This window comes from Pongo pygmaeus, chromosome 1 (assembly GCF_028885625.2).
Source record: "Pongo pygmaeus isolate AG05252 chromosome 1, NHGRI_mPonPyg2-v2.0_pri, whole genome shotgun sequence".
Lineage (NCBI taxonomy): Eukaryota > Metazoa > Chordata > Mammalia > Primates > Hominidae > Pongo > Pongo pygmaeus.
Window position 1 is genome coordinate 68908006 of NC_072373.2, and position 17703 is coordinate 68925708.

Here is a 17703-nt window from a genome sequence, read left to right on the forward strand (position 1 = left end):
TGTACCATTCAGTTCTTGCCAGGACTGTTAGCTATGGCTTGTCTTAGAGGCTTATCCTGATAGTCACGGTGATTAGGCCCAGAGGTACCACATGATCCAACGCACGTCAGAGTCCTCCTGTGACTTCCTTTTCCTTTTAGTAACCAGAGCTGGGAGAGAGACGCCCATTCTTATGGAGTGGTGAAGCGATGGAGGATATGAGCTTTGTGCTGGCAGCCACATCCCTACCTCATGGATAAAATGATTCACATCTTGGTTTTGATCTCTCGGGTCCCCACGCTGCCCTGATTCCTACCTTTAAAATAGCATCCCATTTTGTGCTTGAGCCGGTTTACATAGGTTTCTGTTACCTGCAACCATTAAGAGAGAGTTTTTCAGCTAGTGAACAGGAGAGTCGGAGCTCAGACTCCAGTCATCTGCCTCCAAAGCCTGTACTTTTAGCAGATGCTCCATATTCATAACTGTGGCCAGACACCTCCCCTGCTGTTGGCCACAGCTGAGAAAATCCCTCCTACTCCTGTGAGGAAAGGCACCTGTGTCTGGGTATTTCCCGTAGCATGATACAGGGGTAATTAATTTTGAATAATAAGATCATACACGAAAAGTTCTGTATTAACTGAAAGTTGAGCAATTGAATCGTATCTTTAAGGTATAAGAAGAGCTCTTTGCTGGAAGGAATCTTGTCATTAGTCCTTTAGTAAAGGAGAGACCCTCTGTCCTGTTAAATCCAGATTTTCACTCCTACTGGTGGTGTGTGAGCCCTTTGTTAACTAAACAGTTTGTAAGAATTGCTCCACCTCCCAAAGAATTTCCCAGCTTATTGACGGAATGGAAGAATTTGCCTCAATGGATCCCCAAAAACAAGGTGCCCTTGGAGGTACTCCACTCTGTCAAGACAAGGGGAACCACCAAATCTTGTCAAGATGCCACTCAAAAGTAACCAGAGAAAGTTCGCGGGGGGCTCTAGCCATGAGATCACTACAGGCCAACTAAAGAGATGGCTTCAGGATAGGGTGGGTGAACCTAGATTAGAGGAGTTATGTACAGAAACAATTGTTCAGGCAATGCAGGAACAAGGCCTCCTCTCTTTACCTGTTCTTTGTCGGCTGTCTTTCCCATATTCCAGGAATCTCTTTAGCCAGGCAATACATTCTTCTTCCAGCCAATTCTTTTGATACTGCAACTCATGCTGATTGGCCTCCCATGCCCGCTTGATGGTGTGAGCCACATTATCTACAGCCAGCCAGGAGAGGGTGTCTTTATTGAAGATCAGGAAATCCTGCCCGTCATATGCATACTGCAGAAATCCTGTGGTGCTTCCATCCTCCAGCAGCTCACAGCCAATCATTCTCTGGTAAGTGTGAGACCCTGGAACACACACGCAAGCCCAGAGGGGTCCACACAGGGACAGAGGTGGGCTCTCAAGTGCTGGGAGCAGGGGCATGGCTGGAAGCATCCTTTGGTCTACATTATGTCACCCCCCAGGCCTGCCGTGGCATTGCTGAGTCCCCAGGAGATCCCTCTTATGGAAGCCCACCTGACAGCAGGGTTGTTTTTTAAATTTTTTTGTTCAAATAGCTTTAGGGATACAAGTAGTTTTTGATTGTGTGGATGAATTGTGTAGTGGTGAAGTCTGGGCTTTTAGTGTATCTGTGACCCGAGTCATGTATGTTGTACTCAGTAGGTGGTTTTTTTCACCCCTTACCCACCTTCTACCCTTCCCCTTCCTGAGTCGCCAGTGTCCATTATACCACTCCGACAACAGGTATTTGTGAAGTACCTACTGCATGCCAAAGGAGTGTGATAATTCCCTTCTTGGGGAGTTATCATGTAATGGGAATGATTGATTGATAAACTGTGGCTATTTGAGTGCAGTGGAGGAGGGAGAGAGATGCAGGAGCCAGAAATATCCCTGGGAAAGTTAATGTCATTATGCATAAGCAAGCAGGTCACTAGGCCTGGCTACCAGGAAGTGAGACACAGAATGGGCAAATTTAGAATGGGAAAGGAGATGGGGATATGGGGAAGGGGGATGCAGCAGAGGATAAAGGGCTCCTGGGGGAGAGAGGGACAGTCCAGAAGATGCACAGGCAGATGGGATGCTCTGAACTCCACCAACTGGATTTCCCAGGTTTTGCCAAAAGCCACAGTAGGTGCAAGTCAGCATTGCTCATTGGAGGTCAGCCCAGGGGCCTCTGTGGGGTGGGGGAAGCGTCCGTCTCTGCCACACGCACACCTGAGTGATTGTAGTGCCTCTGCAGGCACTTGAGTTCCACGTTGAACGTCTGCTGCCAGCCCCTCAGCAGCTGAGTTCACCTCTCCCAGTGATCAGGCGCGAGGTTCTCTGCCATCCATGGAGCCCACGGCTCCTTCTGCCGAGTGACGCTGTCATATGTGGTGATAGGGTGTGAGTCCACATACTCAACTGAAATAAATTCAGGGACCCCATGGCCAGGATCCGAAACACCCAGGTGAAAATATCTCAGAGAGTGCGTCCCTGGAAAGGAGGCAAAGAAGGAAGACACGTAGGGTCCCAGATGATCCAGATCCTTCAACTGCATTCATTTAGCCCCACACGAGTGCTCCCTGCTCAGCTATATCCAGGCCTCCAGGCCCCAGCTGCCATTTCCACTTATAGAACCACAGAACCCAGGAACCGGGGCCTGGACAGGACTTTAGAGCTCCAGCCTAGTGACTTGGAGCCTTTCTTGTTCAGGTTTGCAAATGCAGGATGGAATTTTATAGGTAATCTCAACTCATAAGCAAAGTACAGAGCAAGCTTGTCCAACCCACGGCCCAGGACAGCTTCGAATGCGGCCAACACAAAATTTGTAAATGTTCTTAAAACATGAGTTTTTTTTGTGATTTTTTTTTTTTAAGCTCATCAGCTATTGTTAGTATATTTTATGTGTGGCCCATGACAGTTCTTCCAGTGTGGCCCAGGAAAGCCAAAAGATTGGACACCCCTGGTATAGAGTGCTGCTCTGGTTGTAGGGGGAAGGGAGAAGACACAGGGGGAGCTGTCCCTACGGGAGCCCTCGGGAACTCTGAGGTCTTGAAGACCCTGATAATCCAGCCCTCTTGTTTTACCAAAGAAGTCTGTGGGTGGATAAATGAGGAACCCCTACTCCACTTCTGTGTGCACATGTGAGCACACACACGTAAGCACATGCGCATATACACTAGGTCGGTCAGAACGAGATCCCTGTTAGGATTCAGGCCTAAGTGGGCAGGTAGTGTCTATAGTGTGGAGATGTTGGACAAAGGGATGATTCATGTTCTGAGTGGGACCATGTGAGATTTCTTCATGCTACCAAGAACAGTGCACAATTTAAAACTTACGAATTGTGTATTTCTGGAATTTTCCATTTAAATTTTTGGAATGCAGTTGACCACTAGTAGCTGAAACCGTGGAAAGTGACAGCAAGGATAAGGGGCTACTACTGTCCATACGTTGTGGAATGGTTAGATCTAACTTCCTAACAACTGCATTACCTCACATGATTCGCATAGAGATGATTTTCTTTTTTTTTTTTTTTGAGATGGAGTCTCTCTCTGTCACCCAGACTGGAGTGCAGTGGTACAATCTCGACTCACTGCAACCTCCACCTCCTGGGTTCAAGCAGTTCTCATGCCTCAACCTTCCAAGTAGCTGGAACTACAGGCGTGCCTCCCAACACCTGGCTAATTTTTGTATTTTTAGTAGAGACGGGGTTTCACCATGTTGGCCAGGCTGGTCTGGAACTCCTGGCCTTAAGTGATCCACCCATCTCGGCCCCCCAAAGTGCTGGGATTACAGGCGTGAACCACCGTGCCCATCCAAGATGGTCTTCCTTTAATGTCCAGCTGCCTGTACCCAACTCCCAGCCTTAAAAAAAATATGCTTATACTTAAAATAGTGAGGTCTTATTCTAGTGGGGCTCACATTGGTCTGCTGTATGTAAACAGGATGCCATTGTCACCTGTTTATTTGGCAATTAATTAATGCTCACTGGGAAACTGTGCTCTCTGGTGTTGAATCCAGAACACTAAGAGAGTTTCGAGTAGAGGAGAATGATCCCTCAGCCCTGAGCAGCATTGCTATGAATCTCATGAATCTCATGAAGCCCATGCTTGGTAACCCAGGGTGGAGGTGAAACTCTAAACAGCTGACTTCTGTAGTTATCATCTTTGAGGACAGACTCAGAGGGACTTGGGATCATTTAGCTCAGCCCCTTATTAGCCATGAAAACAATTACAGCTCACCCCAACATACATGGTAGCCATTTGGTGCAATGCATTTTGGACTTGGCCATTAGGAACTGCACTTTCTCTGGGACGACCCTAAGGTACTTACCTGGGGGCAGACTGATGCTAACTTGTCATGCATCCTCCTCACCACTGGCGACTTGAAGTGTTTTGCCTTTTGCAGACACCGAAGCTCTGAAAGTTATAGTGGCACCTTGGTCAGGTTGCTGCAATCTAGATAAATTTGGGAGTTCTTTATTATATTAAAGTCTCTTTATTAATACAGATTGAGGGGAAGAGGAAGAAAGAAGCAGCTTGGTTTTTCTCTGCCATAAACGAACATGTTGGTGCTGTTTTCCTTCAGACATGCCCTTTGTGCAGAGCTGCCCTTCCCCGGGGCTGTGTGGGCGTTAACTGTGCTTAGACAGCGATTGTTCCAGCTGCCTGCCCTATTGCTTGGGTTTCACATGAACATTTCATGCAGTGCACCTGGTTTGCCAACTGCAGCCAGACTTTGTGCAAAATTGTATTTTACCACTTTTTAAAAGGTTATGAGCTGTCAAACCCGGAGGCCACTTAGTTATTCAGGGATATGTTTGGAATAAGACCACCCGGGTTTGTTCTTTGCTGACCAAGGCCCTGTTCCCTGGCATTCGTGGCAGGCCAGCACTCCGCTCCAGCCAAGCTTTCCATCAGCCCTGGGGTGGGACCGAGTTCAGGGTTTTTTCCTGCTGTGCAGAAAGCAGATTTTAGCTGAGATTGTCCTACTGAAAGACAACTGTGACCCTGCAGTTAAGGTCTGTTCTGGGAGAAGCAGATGTCTTCATCTTCAGGAAAGTAGAGTATCTTTGCCCTGTCATCTGTGTGAGGTGAGGAGAGGACAGCCAGGCGTCCTGCTAATACATTTTTGGAATTGCTTTTAGACTCCATGTGATTACTTCCTAACTGACACAGGCTGGGCTCAGCTCTCAACAAACAGACTTCAGAGAATGCTGGGGGTGAGGGGTGACCTAGAAGCCATCTAGGAAAGGGCCAGAGAAAGCAAGCTGAAACCGATTATGGGTTCTGTTTCTCTAGCTGGAACTATCCTCTCACGGGCTCATTCGTAATCAGAAATTAGTGTAATTCAGAGACAGAATGTGTAATATGTGACAAAAGTCAGCAGGAATAAACCATTATGTTTTTTCCAAGGATAAACAACCTTATGGTGTTTTCATGTTAAATAACTAGAAGATACAAACCAAAGAAGTGGGATCAAGAATTAGAATTACAAATCCCTGGGTGGTTGCCAGATGGTGCCTAACTCCTCTACATAAAGAGAGGAGGGCCAGAACCCTAGTGCCATGGTTTACACTCCTCAGAAACAGGTAAATTTTTGTTTCCTCTGTATGATGGGTCTCCAGGTGTGGTGTGGGACCAGCAGTCGCATCTCTGCATGGAGAACTTGCTGGAAATGCAAGGCGAGGCCAGCAGTGTGTTTCACCACGCCCTCCCGGGGGTTCTGTTGCATGCTCTAGTTTGAGAACCACTGCTACGTGGACTTTAGGTTACAGTAAAACAACAACCCCTACAAAATGAAACATTATCCATGGCTTTGATTGTCATCATAATGTGAAATAAAATCTGATGACACTATAAACTTAAAACCCTAATCCCCCCAAAATACTGTGTAAAACAAAAAACCAGCCATCCTTAAAAGTAATATTTTTACACCATGAAGTCTCAGTTACTCTTGAGATATTACAACTATATAAAGAATATTGTTCAGCATTAGAGAAGTGCAGATGCCATGAGCGTTGGCCTGGGTGTTTTTTTGTTTGTTAGGTTGTTTCTTAGTTTTGTTTTTAGTTCTTTTCATACCTAAGCACAGCTCCGTTCTTCTCCTCTCACCCCCTCTGATAAAAGACATGTGCATCTGCCTGGGGTAGGAAAAGTTCGTAACTGCTGGAAGATCTGAATTATAAATTGTGCTTTCTCTGGCAGAGCAAGTTATATGAATTCTTAAACCCCCAAGTAGCCTGATATGGTTTGGCTGTGTCCACATTCAAATCTCAACTTGAATTGTATCTCCTAGAATTCACACATGTGGGAGGGTCCCAGGGGGAGGTAACTGAATCATGAGGGCTGGTCTTTCCCATGTTATTCTCGTGATAGTGAATAAATCTCATGAGATCTGATGGGTTTTATCAGATTTCCGCTTTTGCTTCCTCCTCATTTCTCTCTTGCTGCTGCCATGTAAGAAGTGCCTTTCACCCTCTGCCATGATCCTCCCCAGCCATGTGGAACTGTAAGTCCAATTAAACCTCCTTTTCTTCTCAGTCTTGGGTATGTCTTTGTCTGCAGTGTAAAAACGGACTAATATAGTAAATTGGTACCAGTAGAGTGGGGCATTGCTGAAAAGAAACCTGAAAATGTGGAAGCGACTTTGGAACTGGGTAACAGGCAGAGGTTGGAACAGTTTAGAGGGCTCAGAAGAAAACAGGAAAATGTGGGAAAGTTTGGAACTTCCTAGAGACTTGTAGAATGGCTTTGACCAAAAGCCTGATAGCGATATGGACAATAAGGTCCAGGCTGAGGTGATCTCAGATGGAGATGAAGAACTTGTTGGGAACTGGTGCAAAGGTGACTCTTCTTATGTTCTAGCAAAGAGATTGGCTGCATTTGCCCTTGCCCTAGAGATTTGTGGAGCTTTGAACTTGTGAGAGATGATTTCGGGTATCTGGCAGAAGAAATTTCTAAGCAGCAAAGCATTCAAAATGTGACTTAGGTTCTGTTAAAAGCATTCCATTTAAAAAGGGAAACACAACATAAAAGTTCAGAAAATTTGCAGCTTGATGATACAGTAGAAAAGAAAACTCCATTTTCTAGGGAGAAATTCAAGCTGGCTGCAGAAATTTGCCTAAGTAGCAAAGAGCCTAATGTTAATCTCCAAGACCGTGGGGAAAGTGTCTTCAGGCCATGTCAGAGACCTTCACAGCAGCCCCTCCCATCACAGGCCCAGAGGCCCAGGAGGAAAAAGTGGTTTCGTGGGCCAGGCCCGGGGTCCCTGTGCTGTGTGCAGCCTAGGGACTTGGTTCCCTGTGTCCTAGCCACTCCAGCTGTGACTGAAAGGTGCCAATGTACAGCTTGGGCTGTGGCTTCAGAGGGTGGAAGCCCCAAGCCTTGGCAGCGTCCATGTGGTGTTGAGCCTGCAGGTGCACAGAAGTCAAGAATTGAGGTTTGGGAACCTCCACCTAGATTTCAGAAGATGTATGGAAACACCTGGATGCCCAGGCAGAAGATTGTTGCAGGGGCAGGGCCCTCATGGAGAACCTCTGCTACAGTAGTGCAGAAGGGATATGTGGGGTTGGATCCGCCACACAGAGTCCCTACTGGGGCACTGCCTAGTGGAGTTGTGAGAAGAGGGCCACCATCATCCAGACCCCAGAATGATAGATCCACTTACAGTTTGCACCATGCACCTGGAAAAGCCACACACACTCAATGCCAGCCCGTGAAAGCAACACGGGTGGCTGTACCCTGCAAAGCCACAGGGGCAGAGCTGCCCAAGACCATGAGAACCCACCTCTTGCTGTCAGCATGAATTGGATGTGAGACCTGGAGTCAAAGGAGACTATTTTGGAGCTTTAAAATGTGACTGCACCGCTAGATTTCAGACTTGCATGGGGCCTTGTAGCCCCTTTGTTTTGGCCAATTTCTCCCATTTGGAATGGCTGTATTTACCCAATACCTGTACCCCATTGTATCTAGGACGTAACTAGCTTGGTTTTGATTTTACAGGCTCATTGATGGAAGGGACTTTCCTTGTCTCAGATGAGACTTTGGACTGTGGACTTTTGGATTAATGCTGAAATGAGTTAAGACTTTGGGGGGACTGTTGGGAAGACATGATTGGTTTTGAAATGTGAGGACATGAGATTTGGAAGGCGCAGGGGTGGAATTATATGGTTTGGCTGTGTCCCCATTCAACTCCTAACTTGAATTGTATCTCTCAGAATTCCCACGTGTTGTGAGAGGGACCCAGGGGGAGGTAAATGAATCATGGAGGCCAGTCTTTCCAGTGCTATTCTCGTGATAGTGAAAAAGTCTCACAAGATCTGATGGGTTTATCAGGGATTTCCACTTTTGCTTCCTCCTCATTTCTCTCTTGCTGCTGCCATGTAAGAAGTGCCTTTTGCACTCCACCATGATCCTCCCCATCCATGTGGAACTATAAGTCAAATTAAAGCTCCTTTTCTTCCCTGTCTCGGGCATATCTTTATTGGCAGCATAAAAATGGACTAATACATAACCATACTGTGTATGCAAAATACTACACAGCACAGAGTTTCAACTGAGACAATGAGCTTGGGAGAACAGACAGACCAGAACAGAAAGGAATTGAGTCCTTCATTCCCCTGCTCACTGAAGTGCTGGCAAACAAGACTATTGTCCAAGCAAATTGGTAGCTGAGAGAGCCTGCCCTAAATTCTATGTAGGATGAGGTGATGAGGCTGCATAAGGCCCTTAAGGGCAGCGAGATCTTGATCATTCCATTTGCCATCATCATCCTCACTGATATTAATTTCTATGTGCCAGGCACTGTTGTAAGTACTTTGTCTGTACTAACACATAGAATTCTAAAAATGAGAGGTTTCCTCATCTATTACCTCAAATCTGCAGGTAAGGAAATTGGGACACAGAAAAGTCATTTTCCAAAGGTCACACAGGTGGTGAGAGGCCGAGCTGCTTACTGTGACCCTCATGCCTAGCATGGAATGTGCCATGTCAGAGCTTGCTAAGTCCTTAGCTTGATTTCTCCCAGACATAATAGCTAGGGAGAAAGGTGATGGCAAATAAACATACTGTCCAGCCTCGCCAGAGAAACGAGTGCTTAGAGAGTTAGGGTTATATGTATCCTTTAATCAAAGTAGATCATCTCCCCCACCCGAGGGAGAAACGTGGACTGTGTTGCTTTGGCAGAGGGAGGCAGTTTGCATCTGCAAGGCTGAGAGGTCCAGTTCCACAGGTGGACAGTGACTCGATTCTACTCATGGCTTTGCTGTGCAGCAAAACTCATTTGCCATCATTCCAAAGGTCCCAAAATGTTAAAAGGCAAGATCTGAGACAAAAATGAAACTCACAGGAAGGGAAGGCCTGTCCATGCCACCATAATAGGTCACTGTCCTAGAGGACAAATTTCAAATCAGTAAATGATCCTTGGCACCTCCAGGTGTCAGCTGTATGCCCACCTGCCCAGATGCTGCTACACGGAGCATTAGCAGCAGCTGTTTGTGCAGGGGCAGGCTGAGCCTGAGCAAGTGTCACCACAGATGCACCTCAGAGAGGGGGCAACGGGCTCCAGAAGCCAGTGTGGGCACGCACTTCCGATTCCAGCCTCTTTGGATGGTGTTTTCTCCCCACCTCCCTTCCCAGCCCACTTGCTCACATACCAATCAGATGCTTTCTCCGGGCACAGTAAGATTAGCTGGCCTTCGAAGAGGTCAGTAACTCTAAACTTTCTAAAAGTTTTATCTAAACAGTAGCCAATAGTTCTGGCCAATATTTGATGCAAATCTGATGTGTGGGGTAGGTCTTTGACCAAGGCTGTAGGGATGCCGTGAGGAGCAAAACATTTTCATTCAGTTCTCAACCCGACGAGGGAAATACTGTTGAGGCCAGTTTTACACCTGAAAACTGGGGCATGGAGCAATAAAGAAATTTGTCTAAGGTTGCAACTAGTAAGTGCTAGAGACAGAATTGGAGCCCAGGTTGGCCTGGACCATACGAGGCCTCCATGAAGAGAAAAGACACCGGCCTGACTTCAGTGGTGGCAAGCAGATGTCTCACTAAGCCATCCCTCTAACCTGAGAAGTGGTAACATAAGGCTGAGGAGTGGGGAGAGGGGTCACAAAAGCTGTGCCAGTTAGTGGCGGATTAAAGCACTGAACTAGAAGTACCTGGGATAAAGCATGGATATCAGTTGCCTTGGACTTGACCGCATTTCAAGTCCACTGTAGGGTTCAAGAGATCTACTGGCTCAGGGTTTCACACAGGTCCGCCTTGCTGATAAATGTTTTGGAGCTTTTGTGTATTTGGCTGGAAATAAGCAAAAAGTAAATGAGCCAAACCCCTTACTGTATAAACCCAGAAGAGCCCGGAGACTTAGTCTGGGGAGCTCAGGATGAGAATGAAAATTGTGGCCTCTGAATGCTGCTCCCATGGCTGCCAGCACCCCTTGTTCCTGAGTTAACACCAGAGCTGGATGGAGGCTGGTGAGCTTGGGGTCTTGGGGGGCCATAGGGTCCTAGAGCTGGCTCTCCTGGGAGCCTTTCTGCTCCTCAGGTAGAGTGGGGCCTCCTGCCTTGGGGCTTCCGTTGTAGCCCTGCACGCTGGCCTTTTTTCACAACTGAAGCTGTATCCATCCTGGGGATGTGGGTATCCTAAGGGCAGGACAGGCCCCTCCCCAGTGCCTGGCACTGGGCCAGAACCCTAAGGGCAGCTCCACACTGTGAGTAGGGGCCTGAGCCCAGACTGCAGAAGGACAAGACAAAGGCAGGCCCGGCAGGCAGCCTGGCAGCCACAGGAGAGCTCCGGATACCCTCCAGGGCTGGCAGGGCAGCTGTTAAGCCCTGGCTCCATGGGCACATATCAGCGCCAGTCCCCGCAGCCCCCTTCCTCGGGGTCCAGCACTCCGACCTGGCCAACCCACAGCCAGAGAGCGCTGGGCAGAGCTTCTTGCCAAGGAAGGCTCTTGCCATTTCTAAGCAGGTGCTCTGGCTCTGTAGGAAAGAGGGAAACTTCTCTGCGGATATGTGGGGGAGGAAGGAAGGGGAAGGCCTGTTCATGCAGGTGCAGCAGGGCCTTTTGAGTTGCTCCAGAACTAGCCTGGGGACTTGTGGTGGGAAATGGGTTGGGTAGATGAACTAGGGAAGTCCACTTGTTGCCAGGTAAGTTTGTTGGAGGACAAACAAGCAATTCTACCTAAAGAGTCACAATAAAGATTCCTTGGTACAAGATCCTATGGGATTTAAGGGGAGGAGCCGAAGGCAGCATGCAGTATCGGGAATGCTTCCAGAGACAGACACCTCTAATATTTTTGAAGGCTGCCACGGGGTCTGTGGGTGGACAGGGAAAGGGCATTCCAGCCAAGGCACATGCATAAGCATGAGAAAGTAGGTGGGTGCATGGATGGGTGAAGTTGGGGCTGGTGGGATCCAGGAGCCAACGAACAAAGCTCCTGCCAATAATACCCGCACAAGAATCCTGTGCCCAGAGGCAGTTTGGAGGACTAAGAAGTCCATAGTCGCATCATTGCCCTCCTCTCCTGGGTCATAGGCCTCTTCTTGGCACCCCTGGAAAAAAGGTAAAAACAAACGGCTGCCCAGGACATCTATCTAGGATGGAGGCCTCTTCCCCACTACCCAAGGGGCCAGGCCATGGCCCTGAGGATTTCTTCTGCCTCCCCGCAGAACAGAGCCATAACCCTCTTTAAATTACAACTCGGTACACACTTGCAGAAGCAGCATTTCTCAAAACCTAACCTACCCTTGGCTTGTATAAAGCACTCTAATTTTTATTTTAATTTAATGCTGGTCTCAACCCACAAAATTGCTTTTATAACCCATGAGTGAATTGTGCCTGCAGTTTGGAAACACTACCCTGGAAAGGGATCTGCCTGCTCTTCTCCAGCCCCACTTCCCAGAAGAAAAACCGAAATGAGGGCCCCCACGTCCTGGTGAAGGTCAGTGGCGGGCAGACCAAGCAGGGCCTCCAAGAGCTGCTCGAGGGCACCACTCGGCCCCGTAGGCTGTGCGGGCCAGGGAGCGGGTGCTCCGGTGCTTGAGGGCCTCCAAGCGACGTGAGCTGCAGAGGGACCCAGGAGGGTGGAAGGATGCCAGCTGGAAGTCACAGAGGGCCAGGTTCAAATCCTGCCTCCGCTTTTGATTGGCTCCCAGACCTTGGATCTGTGAATTAACCTTTGAGCCTCGGACTCCTCGTGCGTTAGCCTGGTATAATAGTCTCTCCCTGGCAGTGTTGCTGTATGGATTCAGGGTGATTTAATGGCCTCAACAGAGCTCTGGAACATTTGCGTAGCTGGCAGGGCAAGGCGAGGGACAGCCCAACGCAGGCAGGTCCTTGAATTCCTGGTTAACACTGGTTTCCAAAATTCGAGCCGGCCTGCGGTTTTTCCAGCACGCCTGAAAGCTGGGGACACTGCATGCACCAGGTACTCATTCCTGCACACCCCGCCCCCGCCCCACGGACGTGAGGATCCCCAGGTCGCCTCACTTCCTCCCCATCCCTCCGGCCAGCTCCAGCTCATCCTCCCAGTCTGGCTCGGCGCGCCGCCTCCACGGCACCTTTCAGCAAGGCCCGGGACCATGCGGTGCACCAGTCGGCCCCGTCCGCCTCCCTAGCCGTGCATTTTTCAAGGGCAGGGTGAGCCCAGCAGTGTGTGTGCGTGTACGCTTGCGCGCGTGTGCTGGGGGCGGGGTTTGCAAAACCCCCGCGAGCTAGCCCTCCGTTCACCCTCAGGCTGCAGGCCCCCGCGGCTCTAACAGCCGGTGCCCTGCTGGACACACCCCGCCTCGCGGAAGCGGCCTTGGCACGAAGGCCCTGGCGACCCCCAGGCAGGGCAACGGGCCCGCGCCCCTCTCACCCCCGCCCGCGCGAGGCCCCGCGGGAGGACGCGGACAAAGGCTGTTGGCCGTGCTGCCTGGCGCCACGCCTCCTTTCTACGCGGCGGGAACACTCCGCGGGCGGCCGCGTGGCCGGGAAGGCGCGGCTGGCGCGGAGCCTGCGGGTGCAGAACAAGCTGCGGCCCGCTGCCTGCCCGGGTCCGTAGGGACCGCCTGCCCCGCCGGGGAGACTTGGGGGGGCACCGGAGTCGCTGCGAGGTTGCCTCTAGTGGCCTGAGGGCGGGGCGGGCGTGGGGCGGCTGCCGAGGGCACAGTCACCTCCTGGTCGCAGGGCCCGCGACAGACCCCGATCCTCCCTCCCGGGACACCGGGTGCCAGCTGCAGAGATCTCTCGCCGCCGCTGCACCCCGCAGTGACAGAGGGGGGCCCCCGGGAAAGAGGGGAAAACCAGCCGCCGCCCGGGACGCTGGTTCTGCGGGTGGCTTCTGAAAATGCCCCCAAGCCCCGAGGAGATTGAGGTGCCTGAGGCAAAGGGGTGCCACTTTCTGCTCCGTGTAGTCCCAGTGTCAGGGGCCTTCCGTGAACCGCAGGAGGGACATCAGTTAGACACGGGGAAAACCCACACCTTTGCACGTGGCAGTTTCGTGTCTGTGCCTGAGCCAGTTGGCCCTTGCTGTAGCTTCCTACTCGTTTTACAAAGCCCTGCTTGTGCTCACCTGCCCGGTTGGCGCCCTTGCCAACTACTCGGCCAACCACGAATCACGGCCCCAGGCTGTCCACAGGCTACCCACTGGCTACACCGGCTGCAACTCCTCTTGCAGCACACCCTGCATCCGGCTCTGTAATGTGTGTGTGCCTCCCCCTGGGCTAGGGCCCCTTGAAGCTGCGGGTCTTAAGTCCAGGGGCTCTTGCCTGGCCTAGGCCTGGCTCCTGGTTAATAAGCTCTAAGAAGGTTCTGATGGCCCAGGCACTATAGCTCAGGCCAGCACTTTGGGAGGCTGAGTCGGGTGGATCACATGAGGTCAGGAGTTCGAGACCAACCTGGCCAACATAGTGAAACCCTGTCTCTACCAAAAATACAAAAATTAGCTAGATGTGGTGGCAGGCGCCTGTAGTCCCAGCTACTCGAGAGGCTGGGGAAGGAGAATCACTTGAGCCCAGGAAGTGGAGGTTGCAGTGAGCTGATACCGTGCCATTGCACTGCAGCCTGGGCAACAGAGTGAGACGCTGTCTCAAAAAAAAAAAAAAAAAAAAAAAAAGGGTTCTGATGTTCCAGTGTGTGAGGCAGGGCTGCCCCAGGCCCTCGAGGTCAGCAGCTCCCCAGGCAGGCAGATGCAGGCAGTTGGGGAAGGTCAAACAGGAGGCTGGAGGAACCAAAGCCCCCTCCCATTTCCACACAAGGCAGGGCCTGCACATCAGGCTGCCCCAGGGAGGAGCTGGGATGCCAGCGCCTTTGCCTCCTTGGAATTAGGTCACCGTCCAGAGGCCTGGGAGCCTCCAGTGTCCTGCGTGCCTTGTGCCCCTCTTCTAGCACCAAGCCTTTTCTGGCATGGGGAGGCTGCTGCAGTGGGAAAAGTGGGCCCCAAGTCAGAGGGGCAGGATTGCATGCCCTGTCACTGCTGCTGAACTTGGTTCCCCATCTATGCAAAATGAAGACAATGAGCAGGACAAACCTGGCAGGACTATTTAAGGACTAAGTATGTCACCAGCCCGGGAGGTGATACGCCTGAGGCCTTTTCCCATCCTCCCAGCCCCAGCCACCCCCTTCCACCTCCTCCCACCTGGGAAGGCAAGTTGTCCTTTTCAGAGAAAAATGGAGCTGTCTTTGGCCCCCAGGAGCTTTTCTCAACATGAAATTTCTCCAGTTTTATGACCTTAGGCCAAGAATTGCAGTATAGGAGGAGCCAGGGTTTCCCCACACTTGAAGTTTCTTGCTGTGGGGTCATTTGTACACTTTGAGGTGTGCCGGTGCCCTCTTCACAGCCTGAAGCCCCAAGCACTTGTTCCTCTGGCCCCTCTGCGCACCTGCCAGAGCCCCCTAATTCCTCCTTCACCCCCCTACCTCATTCTGTGAGCCATGGGGCTCAGCTCCTCCCTCTCCCCCCATGGGCATCAGGAAGACAGGGTTCTACCTGGCTCCTGCTGCAAAGGCCCTGGGCGGGGGACATACTCCCAGCACTACAGAGGACTGCCTCCCCACCCCCACGACCTTCTCCCTGGGCCACAGGCCTGCTTCAGTGTCCTTGCCCAATGAAAGCTGTCCTGACACTCTTTTAAACCCGATTCTGCTGAAGGTTGGGTTTCTTGGTTCCAGGAATTTTTTTTTTTTTTTTTTTTTTAACCACAGCTGGCAACCTGGCCAGTTCTAAAACAGCCCTGAACTTCCTATTCCACTCCTCAGTTGTGCCCAGCTAGAGCCCCTTGGCTTCTTCTCTCCTGGTCATAAACCTTGTCCAGGGCTTTTCTTTCGCCAAAGGACGGTCTGGAGGCTTCTGCATCTACCCTGGCTGTCACCCTAACCCGGGGCCTCCCCAGCCTTTCCTCTGGCATGCCCACCACCAGCACCCATGCCTTCCCCCACTCCCTGGTCCTGCCCATGGCTAGTGAGGGTCAAGTGAGTGTCCAGCCCGGAATTTAGCAACTCAGAGTGAGAGAAGCTTCAGCTTTGCTTTTTAATAAGTTAAGACTGACACATGGCCGTCCACTCCCAAAGAGTCCCAGCCCTCCAGGCAGCACTGAGGCCCAGGCAGATGGCCCAGCCCCACTCTCTGCAGCTTCCCTGCTGCCCACCCACCCACCTGCCCACCGACAGCACCGCCAGGAGGTCTGGGCAGAAAGCATGCAGCTGTGTGATGGCCAGGCACCCACTGCAGCCCTGTCTCCAAGCTGGACAGAAGAACTAAGATGGAGGCTGCCACAGGCCAGAATGCAGCAACTCTTGCCTCCACCTGGGCAGAGGCAGTGGCCTGGGTGGCATGGGGCTGGTCTGGCCGGTCCCACTAGCTGGATCCTGGCTACCACAGTAGCACGTCCTGAAATTGGTCTTTGTTGTTGTTTTCAACTTTATGTATAAAAAAATTTCCTAGAAATTTTTAATATTCTGGCTACCAGATAACATCTCCCAGAATTCCCACACCCTGAAAAAGGGGCATAAAACTCCTGCCAGACCACACGTTCCGATTTTGGTTTGGCATATATGGTCAATGGCTGTAAGGCTGGTACTCCAGGACACTTTGCCCATTTCTGGATAAAGGGCAAGGGCAGTGAATGGAGTAGGGAGGAACGTGGCTGAAATAGGGAAGGGTCAAGGCCAATATGGACATGTGCTTTCTTTGGTTCCACAGTGTTGGAGGCTGGGGTAGCCTTTGACCAGGAGTGGGACCAGGAGGTGAGGCCGGCTCTCAGGCATCAACCAAAGGATCCACTGAATCTCCCTCCTCCCACTGCCAACAAAGGTACAAGTAGATGTTGACACCCCCTCAGACATGGAAGGAGACCCATTTTTTTTCTTTTTCTAGTTCTGGATAAATGGCCTTAAACAAAATATGCAAACAGGCTCCTTGCCTCTCCCAAAGGCAGCCCACCACAGAAGCCCTGCCACAGCCCAAGGGGTTAGATGCTGCCAGGATCTGTTTCCGCCACAGAGCAGCTCTGTGCAGCACGTTCCTGCCAACCACCGCAAGTGCTTCAGGGCTTCCGAGGCAGTGACAGTGAGGGCAGCGGCACTTTTGGGTCACCGTGGGACAGGTCTCTGCCTCAGGACACGGATTGACAAGCTCTCTGAGTGGGCCAGGAGCTCCTTAATGTGAGCCATGCCCAGCCCTGCCACCTTGGCCCCATTCACCTCGAGGATCTCATCGCCCACCCCCAGCAGCCCTGAGTACAGCTTGGCCGTGCTCATGTCAGCCATCTCCTGCACGTAGATCCCTGCAGAGGAAAACAGGAGAATTTCACAATGACACCCAAATCGAAGAAGTGCATCTCTGGAATGCTGACCATGTTGGTGAGGTGCTGTTTGTGTGGCACAGGGAGGAGGTGCTCATACCAAGCACTTCTCTGTGCTCATGCACACACACACACACCCCTCATTATTCCACCTCACAACCACAACTGGCTTTAGACATAGATACAGTGCGCCTCCTGCATGGTCTAACTCCATTCCGCTGTCTCTGCTTTTAAAGTGGAAATGCTCCTAGTGCAAATAACGCGTTAAACTGTTGTCATTTATTTATACCTGACTGTGAGTGAGCTAATATTTTTCTGAGATGAGCTTTTCTTGTAGAATTGGGAGGAAAATAGTTTTTAAAAATTAGGAACCATACCTACTCAGTGCCTGGCACTAGGATCCAGTTGCTGCCTCAGGTCACCCAGGCCCAGCGTAAAGGCCGGGGTGGTGGGAAGGTATCATCGGAAGAGCAAAAGTGGCTGAGCCACATCCAAGCCTGGTTTGCTGCACTCTGTTGCCAAAGACTGACCCTGGCCTCAGTCTTACTCAGATATGGTTCCTCAATTGGGATGGGGAAGCATCTGAGCAAAAAAACCCAGGAAAAATAAAAATTCTAGCCACATATTTCAAAGCTCCGGTAGTTCCCGCTCCTCTTCTGCACATGCCCCCTCCTCCCCACCCCAAAGAGGCCCTACCTGGGTCTAGAAGGTGCCAAGAGCCAGCCTGCGGGAACCAGCTTCTCTGCTTCTTTCCCAGGCTCCGGCTCTCAGGGAGCCCCCCCGTCAGTGGGGCAGGCCCTGTGGGGCTTGGGCTGGCTGGGCTGGGAAGCATCCAGCTGAGGAGGCCCCCTGCCCCTGCCCCCCACTGCCGGCCTCAACTGCAGCTGGAAACCTTTCAAATTCCCCTCCA

General features: G+C 51.1%; 1 protein-coding gene and 1 pseudogene across 1 annotated transcript in view; both read right to left on the bottom strand.

Moving 5' to 3' along the window:
• Positions 1 to 251: 251 nt before the first annotated feature.
• Positions 252 to 4488, bottom strand: LOC129016952 (major histocompatibility complex class I-related gene protein-like; annotated as a pseudogene).
• Positions 4489 to 15195: 10707 nt separating this feature from the next.
• KIAA1614 (KIAA1614 ortholog) overlaps positions 15196 to 17703 on the bottom strand; it is a 40133-nt gene continuing 37625 nt past the window's right edge. Inside the window, exon 10 of the mRNA XM_054456714.2 lies at positions 15196 to 16775. Coding sequence (XP_054312689.1) covers positions 16582 to 16775 — 194 coding nt within the window. The 3' untranslated portion in view covers positions 15196 to 16581. The remainder of the gene's footprint in view (positions 16776 to 17703) is intronic.